The 12,178-nt window shown below is 35.7% G+C and overlaps 2 protein-coding genes across 2 annotated transcripts; one reads left to right on the top strand and one right to left on the bottom strand.

Moving 5' to 3' along the window:
* Positions 1–14: 14 nt before the first annotated feature.
* On the top strand, positions 15–3,543 carry LOC101298275 (15 kDa selenoprotein-like). Its single transcript, XM_004309547.1, has 4 exons — positions 15–310; positions 1,040–1,098; positions 2,920–3,101; positions 3,334–3,543. The coding sequence occupies exons 1-4, from the start codon at positions 142–144 to the stop codon at positions 3,404–3,406; spliced, it is 483 nt and encodes a 160-aa protein (XP_004309595.1). The 5' UTR covers positions 15–141; the 3' UTR covers positions 3,407–3,543.
* A 1,693-nt stretch (positions 3,544–5,236) lies between these two features.
* LOC101297976 (transcription factor bHLH113-like) lies at positions 5,237–9,514 on the bottom strand. The gene is made up of 6 exons (XM_004309546.1): positions 9,171–9,514; positions 7,640–7,765; positions 6,890–6,955; positions 6,564–6,629; positions 5,934–5,981; positions 5,237–5,717 (listed from the first exon to the last, which is right to left on the bottom strand). The coding sequence occupies exons 1-6, from the start codon at positions 9,210–9,212 to the stop codon at positions 5,565–5,567; spliced, it is 501 nt and encodes a 166-aa protein (XP_004309594.1). The 5' UTR covers positions 9,213–9,514; the 3' UTR covers positions 5,237–5,564.
* Positions 9,515–12,178: the final 2,664 nt, after the last annotated feature.

Genomic DNA, 12,178 nt, shown 5'->3' with positions numbered 1-12,178 from the left:
TTTTTTTTTTGAAATTTTATTTGATTTGGGTGAAACGACGTCGTTATACTTATACGGTTATACCTACCCCTCCTTTGTAAATTACACGACCTGTTGCCTTCCTTTAGAGTCAGAGAGATCGGGAGAGAGAGTGAGAGAGAGATGGGGGGAGCGTGGATCGCAACGGCTTTGGTTGTGGTGGTGTATTGGGTAGGTTTATCATCAGCATCGGTAGAGCGGCTGAGCACTAGGGAATGTGAGAATCTTGGTTTCACTGGGCTTGCTTTGTGCTCTGATTGCAACAGTTTGTCTGACTACGTCAAAGACCAAGGTCCTCTCTCTCTCTCTCTCTCTCTCTCTCTCTCTCTCTCTCAGCTTTGATTTTTAGATTGTTGGGCTAGTCCTTAAAAAAATTTGTGAACGTTGTGCTTCGTCTGATTTGGTGAGTACAGTATCTGGTCTAGTTTATTTAGATTGGAGCTTTGGGTGTTTGAGATCAGTATTGGTAAATGATGGACTGGATATCCAAATGATCTTCTTTCGAAAATGCCTAGCAGTGTGAATTTGGTTTCCTTTTCTGTGTGGTTCCAGAAAGAAAGAAAACTGGTTTTGAATTTTTGGAACAAACACATAATTGACTTTGTTAAAAATTTGAGATCTACAGAGGTATTCATTTCTTGAAGTCGGCATTCTTTGGCACTGACAAGTATCATCCGTAGCAGTTGTCAAATAGATATCAGGAAACTTCACTGTAACTAAGTATCCCAACACTATTTACAACACTGCAGAAGCAAAGTGCAGAAAGTGCGTGAGAAACTGAACTATATTTTCAAGAAAGAAAACATCAATTAAAACGCTGCGGAAGCAGAGTGCAGAAATTACGAGAGAAAATTAGTGCAATGTTAACAAGAAACTAGACTTGAAGGCTTGATATCACATGATATCTGTATCATGAGCGCTTTTGTTATGACAGCTTGAGATTTTGATTGCTAACTATCATTCTGTTTCTGTGACTTCTGGTTTGATTAAAAAATATACTGACGTCATATTTTGATAGCAGAATTGGTATCAGACTGTAAAAAGTGTTGCACTGAGGATTCCAATGATTCCATGACGAAGGTACCGATGAAGTTATACTGTTCATTTATGCAAGTTGAAATCAGGTTTTAGTCTACTCATATGCTGCTGTTTAGAAATGTTTAATTAGAAAGTTCTGATCTGAGATTTGGTTGTCCTAAATAACTTTGATGTTGCAATGTGTGCATGATTAATACATGGCCATATGGGTAAGGGCAAACTACAGTAATTGGATTACATAAAATACTAAAAAGACTTGGTCATTATGTAGAAACTCTTGGCGGCTTCTCCTTTGTATGTTTTTGAATTTTAGTTTTTATTTTATAAAGTTCCATATATTCATTACCACATTACTCGCATGGAATAGTGCTCCATATTCCCATATCCGTAATTTTGAACCCTAACTACTAACCAGACCTTTTTGTTACCTCAGTAAGTTTTCTGTCAACGCGCATTTTCATTTATTATCTAAATAAACTCTGATGATGTGATGTGTTCTATCGAAAATTCTGTTTGTTTAGGATAAAATAAATTATATGAAAACAAGATGGGAAACTAAAATATTAATTGGAGAAACTACTTGCATCACACTAGTAAGTTCTAGGAATCACAGACGCCTAACGCTTTCTCATCTGCTCCACCTCATCGATACGGGTGCAGACTCAATACATTTGTATTTCACCAGTGACACCACACAAACCTGGAGAGCAAAAACTTTGAATTATAAATCCAGAAATCCTAATAGTAAATCAGAATATTATTAGTCTGTACTCATTTAAAATTCTCCCAAACCAATCAATCAAGATCCCAGCAAGCCCATCATCCTCAACAGAATGCCAAATCAGAGCCTTGGATACTTTTTTCCCTGTGATAAACCCTAGTGGCCCTTCCACCTATGTTCTTGATCAAGTTCCTGCCATTAGTGTTTTATTTACACTATCATTCTTTAAAAAGATGGTTAATCTTGTTATTTCGAATAACTTATAAATTCCATATGTGATCCATTCTTCTATGACCATTTTAATAACCATCAATAGTAAAATCATATCACTGGTGCAACAAATAAAGAGTAAGATTCAAAGTCTCACAATTAGAGTCTAAACAGAATAGGGATAGTTAAACTTCACATCACTGTTGCAATATGTAGAATTTATCCTCATATCTTGTGTGCTAAAGAATTTCTACACATGCAAAGTTAATCTATGACATAGGCTTCTGGTTTTAGAACCATCAACCATTGGTGAGCCCGTTGATCCATTTGCAACTCCTTTTGAAAATATTGCCTCAATGATATTTCTTTCCCTGATTTAAAATCTTTGTACTGTGCCAAATAAGTTATTATTTCAATGGTTTATGTACTCCTGGGATAATTAACAGCACCTTTTTGGCAAATCTTAATAATTTCCAAAAATCCATTGTCTTTTAGTATCAAAAACTATGTTTTACTGAGTGCCCCTTCTTAAGTCAGGATACGGATTGCATGAAAGAAAACCGATTGAAACTTTGTGTTGGGAAGCACCACTTGGCCTGCCGCTTCTCTTGCTGTATTTGAAAGCTTTTTGCAAGATATTACCCCGGCCAATTCTTTGCCTAATAAACTTGACTTTAGCCTAAAAAATTTTTTGTGCACAGATTTATAGGATAGCTTCAGTGGCTGGGAATCGAACTCTTCTTGTTGTGTTTGTTTGGTGCCTGTATATGTTATTTTCAGTGTTCACGGCTCCCTACTGATCTCTACAAATTTAAATTGTTTTTTTTTAATTCAGAGATGAAAATAGAGTCCATTTGGAATTACTCTTTAACTGAAAGTTCAATATACTAGCCTCTAAACGCAAAAGGACATGCTTAATTCTGTGACTGCAGATTACTTATTCTGGTGCAATACTCGAGGTCTGCATGAGGAAACTGGTATTTTATCCAGAAATTGTTGCCTTCATTGAAGAAGAGAAGGATCGGTTTCCATCAGTTAAAGTTCAATACAGTTTCAATTCTCCTCCCAAGTTGATCATGGCAGATGATGCAGGCGAACATAAGGAAACAATAAGGTGAGAATTTATTTCTCAACCACCCCCTCCTCCACTTTTTTTATTTTTTTTTATTTTTTATTTCTCACCTTATCCAATAATAAGGTTCCCTGAAGTTGTCCATGTGCATCTGTAAGACAATACTGGTTGCATTGAGAAACTGTAATCCCAGATTGCCTAGCACTTTGATATCCATTAATATGATAAAAGTTATCTATACACACTTTTTGAATACAATTTTTTTCTGTACCAGAATCGACAACTGGAAGCGGGAACATATACTTCAGTTTCTGCAAGGGAAAGTGAAGCCTACATCAGCAATCTGAATATGCTTGTTGTATAATCTCCTGTGACCTGAAGATTCTGTATCTTAACTATTATGTGTCTTCAGATCCCTCGGGGAACAGAAAATTGTGATATCAGGGTGATTGATTTTCTCTAATTTTCTTCCTTGTTCTTTTCTTCATTCTTTCTTCAGTCATTTGATATCACTCTTCAGTCTTCAATCTAGCCCAATGATGTTTCGAAATTACAAGGAAGGAGATAACGCTGTATGTTAGTGTTAACTCGACGGTTCTACTTCAACAAGAAAAACTCTCCTGTTCCTCAATCACTAACTAAATTGGAATATATTAACGGGTTTCGCCAGCAGGCTCCAGACAATATGAAATAATAAGTAGATAATCGGTTTGGTTTAATTTCTAACATCCCCTCCCCTGTCAACATATTACTCTTTTTTTTTTTAGGGGGGTTCATCCTATTACTCTAGCTCACACTGGAATGTAGAAATGTTAGACGTGAAATAGGAAAGATGTATCTCTGCAGAAGTTGGTCATTTCCAGACACAGGTTTTGCTCATCAAAGGAATATTTGTTACTTTTTTATTTGTGATCCAAGATACTCATGGATCCTGTGTTCTTTTTTCTTTTCCACTTTCTTCAATCATCAAAACAAATACTCAGTTCCTCTGAGAATGTTTTGCAGCATTGGAAAAAAAAAACAAGAACAATGTTATTATTGTGGCCCAGATCCAAGCAATCATATCTTCTGCAGTAACTACTTTTATAACTGCAAGTCTGCAATGGTTACCTTCTTTCAAAAACAAAAAGAAACAAATTGGCATGCGTGAAGCGTAAGCCAGGAGTCTAGTATAAAGTATAAATTAATATGAGAACGTCCACAAATTCGGGGCATTCTACACTTCTTTGGCTAGCAAAATAGTTCACTATGAGTATCGTTTTGGCCAGAGCAATTGTTTTGTTACGTCTAACCAAAACTTCGCAAGCGACTTACGAACATAAGCACACTATAAACGCCTAGTACGAAAATATTTAATCACTTAATGAGATGGAACTAATATTAATCCGCTTAAGTATTGAAGAAAAAAAAAAAAACAAAAAACAATACCACAAAGTGATATTTTTTGCATTTGATTAGATAACCTTTTTTTTTTTTCATAAAGATGCTGAGGCCGTTACCATAAAACCTTGATTGATGAAACTGTTAAATACAAGTGTGGGGGAAGGGAGAGTTAAGCTTAAACATTTTATTACAAATATCTAAAATAATAGAGAATATCAAGAGTCCTTACAATATAAGAATAAATATAAATTTTAGACTCAAACTTTATGGAAGGTTGTTTATGTAGACCGGGTGTATTTAACCAAAAAGAAAAAATTATTGAAGTCATACTTCCACCATGCTAGCTTCTTGGTTTTCAGTCATCTCAAGTTAATTTGCCTAACTTTCTTAGGGTATTTTAGTACTCAAACTAATTTTGATTCTAATTCGATATACTAAACAGCATCAATCGTGATAAATTTCATTTATATTATAAGTAAACAGCTCAGTAGAATCAAAATCTCCACATAACGTGTCTCATTCCTTCCATCTCCCATTCCTTATGAATTTCATTCCAAGTAAACGTTCCTTTAGTAAAAATTGTGTGTGGTCTTATACATGTGAGACGCTGGCTCAAGTTGATTTCGAGATACTTAAAAACAAAAGATAGCTGCGGTATTATTCATCTCCAAAGTTAAATGACTACTCTTTTGTCTCCAGCCCATGCATTTGCCATACTGAACTAATGACTAATCATTAGTTACGTCAAGCCGAAAAGCTGAGCAAAAGATAAGGGGAGGGTCGAACCCCAGAAATTTGAATTGGTAAACCAAGGTTTTAAATACTTTTATAAGAACCACAGGTTTATAGATATACATTTTGCAGATTTTCAGGTAAACAATAAATCTAGGAGTAGCAGAAGCTCATCCCACCACCAATCATAAAACTAGAATGGTTTGGGAAAGCATTAGATGAAGTTCCCGCATGAAGGGCATCCTGCTAAAAGTTTCAGTTATGAATCCTCTTCTGCTTCAGGAAATTAGTAATTGTTATTTAGAAACGATTGGTTACCCTTTACACTGCCTCAATTTAGCATCTTCAATATCCTATGCATTTTTTAATGGTTGAGCTCGATATCGTCTATCAATAGGAATTTGAGTTCACGTTCTCAAACTTGGCGGAAGTAGTCTTTATGGGAGCCCAGATGTCTGCACCATTACTTTGAGCAACTCCAACTGTGCAATCAATTGGAACGAGACAGAGACCTCTGCTTCTCAAGCTGAATGACTGTAATTCCTGATAAATGAAAATCATAATATAAGTACAACGGTGAGAAGAACAGAGCAGCATGCCAGATCCATGTGCTTCATACGACTTTCAGTCATCACTGATGATTAGGAAGTCTCATAATCACGGCATATTGCATTTGATGAATGTTATATAACCGAAAGAAAATTTCCATAAAAAATAAAAAAATTGACAATGTTGCAATTATGTCCAGCTCAAGCTCACCTGCATCTTAGCTGTTGGCGTGCTTTGGAGGTATGGAGCGCTTAACACCTAAAACCGTTAACAAGAAGAAAGTCAAATCTGTTACCATTTCACACAGTAGCTATTGAAGACATATAGTCACAGACCCAAAAGGCCGAAACATTGCAAATAAAAGAACAGTCACTCTTATCTTTACTTTGACTTATACATTAAGCAATGTAAATAAAAATGGACATGTCTCAGCCATATATACCACCATGTAATCAGCCATATCTATCTGTTCGCACTGTGCAGAAATATCAGCCCAAGTAAAAGACAGTGTAAAAATCATTCATTGTTAATTTCTGGCAGATATAAAGCAGTATTGTCTATAGCAGCAGTCAATCCCAAAATTTTGGACTCAAGATATGGCGTTATGCATTAGAAACTAAGGAAAACCCAATTTAGTTAACTAAACAAAATCTGATATTTGTAGGTGAGATCCCTTGCATTTTTCTTTGGATAAAGAAAAGCATATAAAGTTGATTCTTATACCATCAAAAGTTGACACAAACTATCAAAAAACACCAGCATGTGTTTTATTACACATGTTTATACCAGTTAGGAAGTTAGGAACTGAGGTTGATGTTCAAATAAAAATAACGAGCTAACCTTGACTTGTTCATGAAGGAAGCGGATATAATCCATTGCCTCCAGCAAGACAGAAGCTGTATCTGTCTGCAATAAAATGAAGGGAACAACAGAGCTTAGGCACACATATATAAAATAACATTTCGGAAACTAAATGAGAAGAGATATAGCATGAACATTCAGTATCACTTTGTAATCGTATCAGAATCTCATGGACCAAGGAAATCTGTAATACTAATTCCAAGAGATCAGTTGATTGGAAACAATTAATGCCGTGATGCCACAATTCTGAATTATGCTTCAACAGTTTCAAGCATTAATGAGAATGACTCATGTAATCTATGCACCTTTCCGTATGGAGAAACAAGCTGCTGTAGAGCCACAATTCGTTCACCAAGCTTCTCTTTTCTCTCCTAAAAGCAAAACAAAAAAAGACAAAAGAATCAAAAGACACCAGCATGTGGATAAATGCTCAAACCTAGGTAGAACAGTACTCAAGTGATAAAGAAGTGACATTCTAAAGTTCTTTTTTTTTTCCACCACATTGATCTACATTGAAGTAGTTTTAGATCAGCATTGGGATTATTGCCTTGACATATTCTCTTTAAAACTAACTCACTACAATGGTTGCTAAAAGTTGTCCACTTTTCTTTGCTATTGCAGTTTCAAATAACATCTCAAGCATCTAAGAAATGATAAAAACTAGACGAGACACTAATCAACAGGTTACAAAAATAAAGCACAGCAATGATAAGCAGCTTATCATGGATCTAAATCAAAATCAAATGTGGTAATTTAAACTGTATTTGAAATATCAAAGACAATGCTGATGCCTCAAGGTGAAACTGTCAAGCTCAAAAGCATAAACCAGACGCTATCTGAAACCATATGTCTCGCAAATACCCGTTACATAAAAAAAAATTATAATAATAAATAAAATAAATAAATAAAAACAGGAAAGTGTAATCAAAGTTTTACACACCACTAAAATTGTATGACAATTGTATTTCTTGACATAAAACACAGATACCAAATAAATTTACAATGTCCACAGCTCAAGATCAGAAAGTAAAGGAGGGAAAGGAAGGAACAGAAACCTTTGTTGACATGGATAAATCAGTCTTATGTCGCTTAGATGTAAGAGCAGTGCGACTGCTTTGCTCAACAGAGCAGGGGTTTCTTTTGTGTTCTGTCATCTTTCTTACATCAATCCCTTCTTCTCCCTAGTTCAACAGAAGAAAAATAAATCACTATGCCTAATAATATAGTATAAACAAGAGCTCACATCAACACAATCACTGTTAACCTGAAACATTTCCCAGTTCCAGTACAACATGACAGTCTCCAGACAAAACAAGTTATCAAGGTCCTTATGATTCTAGTAAAATACTGAAGAGCGTAGCAAAGTAGTCCATAATTTCGGTCATATCGTATATAAGCATCTAACATGCTTGTCATCACGTTTCACAGTTTCTGTTCGTTCAGCAGGATATTCACTAGGCTCTTCTGCGTAATGGTTCATCCTTCACATCCAATGTGGCTCATTAATACAAAAGGTTCAATAAAAGTCACACATAACACAGGAAAATCATCTCGCAGATGGGTACAATCTGCAGGAAGGCACCCTTGTGGCATTGCCTAGAGGAATACAAGATAACAGCTGACCCCTCTGCCCTGTGGTATGTTTGATCTTGATAAACGAAGAATCCAGGAATACCGTAATTAGTCTATTATTAAGCTGATGTCATTTTCTGTCCTTTTAAATTAATCAAATTCAATCTTCTCTAAAAAGAAAAAGAAAAGAAAGTTTTATACAATTTATACACGACAGCATGCAAAGCTATCACTCCATTATTAATGTTTTTATTATAAACAAGACATTCACTATTTTGGTCAGAGGTTTACCCTCTATTGAGTCAATTCAATACTCGGATGTAATAGAATAAAAAATGCATAGACCTTTATAAAAACTAGTAGACTCACAAACAGACAACAGCTCCATGGTAGAATGAAAAACACAATCACCTACTCAAAATAAACTAATAATCCATGCTTTTTTAGGTGAAGAATAATGCAGGCTATTTTATCAATGAAAACTCTAAAGTCTTTCAGAATGGAACAGAGGTCCATGATTTCATTAATTCACAGACATTAACCAACCAAACGCTAATTGATGGGATTTTAGTATATAATACACTAAAAAGACACAAGATCAAATCATAGGTAAGCTTCTGTGAGTGGAATTGGATTATTGAAAGCAAACTGAAATAATCAAATCATATATCTGGTGTGGCCGTGTGGGTCCAGACAACAAATTTATATACTGTGCATGAATTGAACGATGAACATAGTTTTAATTGGCGTACACAATCTTCCCACCTGTTTAATATGAAGGGTATCTAATCTAATACCAAATACAGCCATATTGCAGAAAAAATGAAATTTTAAAATAACAATAAAAGAAAAAACCCAAGCTTATTGATGCAGAGGACATCAAAGAAACTTTTCCATTATTTGCAGAAATTAATTGATACGCACACATACAACAAATTCCATGCTAAACAAGTAGTTTCTTTTTTTCTTTTTCTCAAAATTAAGAAGTTGGAAAGAAAGATGTGTGAAACTCACTGAGAACCTGGCGCTTGCATTGCACAGAGAGCTGACAATCATATTGGGTTCAGCGCATAAGGCAGTGAGAGTCCCTGAAAACCCTAAAAACTGAGCAGAGACAACCCAGGTACACTTCTTCTCTGTAGCTCTTTCAGTTTCTTCTCTTCTCCTTCAAGACTGAAACTTTTTGGCTCACTCACTTAGATTTTTACTTTGTAAAGTATGAAACTTTACACAAAATTACAGAGAAACATGGGACTTCGCTTAAAGGAATTGAATTGGACGAACGGAGAGAGAGAAGAAGAGAAGGGAGCTTGGGATTTCGGAAGAGAGTCTGAAAATGAAAGCTGGGAGAGAGGGGGAGATGGGAAAATTATACATTTCAAACTTTATAAAGTTGAAAGAAAACGTTTTTCGAAATAAAAATAAAATAAAACTAATCCCTTTCGTTTACTTTATTCTACTTTGTTTTGAGGTTATTTGACAGCTAATATCCAACCAGAGAGAGAAAGAATGAAAGATTGAAGTTGTTAATGCAACCCAAGATGAAATCATTTTTCCAACCATAGTTGAAAACTGTACCATGAAGTGAAAATAGCAAGTCCGTCCTACAATTCTATAAGATTTTAATTCCAAAACATGATGATGAAGTACACATTATGTTTTTCTAATTTAAAAACCAACGTATTCATTTTTGGCTGCTTTGAGTAGAAAACTGTGTTGAGGCTAATGCAATACCATTTCCAGCAGAACTACCCTTCATTGCCAACTTCATTTTCTTCCATCCATTTCTAGACTTTATGATCTGGTCCTTGATATTGGAATTTTTTATGTGATATTTCAAAATACTTGTGTTTAGTGTCTCTTGATCCAACTGGATTCAGATGTTACATTCAAATGGTTATTCGTTGCCATAAATATTTTCAGTTACATGAGTTTATGGCAATTGTGGTAGGTTACAATACTCAATCAAATTCATTCCTTCATTTTCTATTTGTCCGTTATTCTCCTTAACTTCATGATTTGAATGTTCTCAGTTACAAGTTGTTGATACCTAAAAAATCAATATTCATGCTCAATAGATATTACAAGCCCAATAATAAAATACACATGCGAATCACATTTGAAAATACAAAACTTACATATTTATTCGAGTAGTCATGCCACGCATGTGGACTCAAGCCACACCACGCACTTGGGGCTTACAAGTTTGGGTGTGGTGTGGAAGGTAACGGAAGTACATGAAGCCCATTCTAGATCTTATATTGTTGGCGGTTTTGGACTTGGGACCAAAACCGAGGCCCAATTATGTAAATCTTTACATGGGCATTCAAAAAAGAGAGAATCCAACCCATTAGCCTAAACATAGTCATTTTCCAACCCTAACACTAATAGTGTTTCAACTGATCAAACTACAATACTTGTTTTCCCCGCAGTAAATAATTTCCCTTCTTCTACGACAAACACAAGTCTCTATCAATATCCTCATTTTTCCTATTCTTAGCTCTAGCATGCTACAACCTACTCCAATGAAACTATTCCTAATAAGTACACTTTTATCAACTAAAATACACAATAGTGCTTCCCTAGAAATATGCCTCTCTATTTTCATATTTCACTCAAAACAATGCAACAAATACACCTTATGTCCTGTGGTCTTTGACTTGTTCTGTATATTTCGATTTCACCTTATAGTTCTCTTGAAAACCCAGCAGTTTTATCCTAATATCCTTATCTTAGCCTCACCTCCTCCAGCCTATAAATAAAGGCTCTCAGTTGCTGCAAACACAACTCAGGCAGCAGAACATACAACCCCAAGCAATACATCTTAGATCACATAAGCAAGCCTCAAGCATCAAGCCAAGCATCCATAGCCTCCAATCCAAAACCATTCTCAAGCTCTATACACCCTCAAACACCATCATATCCTTGTTTTGCTCACTGCAATTGATTACCCCGCAGCAAACTTTTAGCCATAGCAAGTTCTCATCTTCTGCAACTCATGTGCTTCTAGCTCCCACGCCTCATGCCATCTTGCAAGCTCTTCCATGTATTCTGTTCATCTGTCATGCTACCAAATCCACATTAAAGTTCATGCCTCCAGATCACAAGCAACATGTCACCGCAGCAGGTTATCATCCCCGCAGCAAGCCAATATTACTGTAGGGGAGATCTTGGGGAAAACACACACAAAGCTCCTTAACGGTTTGGGCCCAGTTCTTGAACTCAGAAGGGGTAGAAAGAGGAAATCAAGCCATTCAAATAAATCTAGCACCCTCTGTTCAAAATGACCCCAACATAAATGGCGACTCTGCTGGGGACTGGGTTTATTATCCCTAAATTCTCTCCTTCATCATCCCTGTAATTTTCTGGTCTCCAAGATCTCAAACCAAAATTTGACAAGCTAAAAAAAAAAACCATGCTTTCTCTACCAACCAAAACTTCCAACGATTCATAGCCCCGCCAGCCATATCCATATCCTCTCTTGTCATAGCCTGTTCACTTTATAAATTTAGGTTTCAAGTTTTTCTTCAATTTCAAACCACATATTTCATTCCAGTAGTGTAAAAGCTATTCTTTATCCTCACTACCAAATAGATGCATAGTGCATATCCAACCATATATGGTTTATGCTAACCAGTGTTGTATCCCTAATCAAGCAAACTGAACCTCTCCATCATTATGCTACTCTTCCAAATCTAAACCAAAAGAAGCAAAACACTCTACAAAATCAAGCTGTAACCAAGCATTCCAACATTTTGACAACAACTCAGTCCATAAACAAGCAGCTCACCTCAGTCATTTTGCTTCAAAATCTCATCACCACTTAACCTGAGCCTTTTTACTGTAAAAAGCTTCACAAATCTGTCTTGATGCTTTGGCAAACAAATAAACTACATCTTTCATATTGGAGACAACCAAAGCTTTGCGGCTATTGAACAGTACATGGATTGTGATATGTGCAAATGATATCAGCTCCATAAGTTACTACTGCGGGGAAAAGAAAAAAAGAAGAAAAAAGAATT

This window comes from Fragaria vesca, unplaced genomic scaffold (genome assembly GCF_000184155.1).
Source record: "Fragaria vesca subsp. vesca unplaced genomic scaffold, FraVesHawaii_1.0 scf0512974, whole genome shotgun sequence".
Classification (NCBI taxonomy): Eukaryota; Viridiplantae; Streptophyta; class Magnoliopsida; order Rosales; family Rosaceae; genus Fragaria; species Fragaria vesca.
This window is presented reverse-complemented; position numbering and strand designations above follow the sequence as displayed.

Bases quoted from the DNA above. Each gene is read 5' to 3' on its own strand.
- LOC101297976 (XM_004309546.1), bottom strand. From the start codon at position 9,212: ATGATTGTCAGCTCTCTGTGCAATGCAAGCGCCAGGTTCTCA. The intron at 7,766-9,170 runs GTGAGTTTCACA...CTGTTGAACTAG, and splicing joins ATGCAAGCGCCAGGTTCTCA to GGAGAAGAAGGGATTGATGT. The intron at 6,630-6,889 runs GTGCATAGATTA...ATTTTATTGCAG, and splicing joins TTGTTTCTCCATACGGAAAG to ACAGATACAGCTTCTGTCTT.
- LOC101298275 (XM_004309547.1), top strand. From the start codon at position 142: ATGGGGGGAGCGTGGATCGCAACGGCTTTGGTTGTGGTGGTGTATTGG. The intron at 1,099-2,919 runs GTACCGATGAAG...CTGTGACTGCAG, and splicing joins CCAATGATTCCATGACGAAG to ATTACTTATTCTGGTGCAAT. The intron at 3,102-3,333 runs GTGAGAATTTAT...TTTCTGTACCAG, and splicing joins GAACATAAGGAAACAATAAG to AATCGACAACTGGAAGCGGG.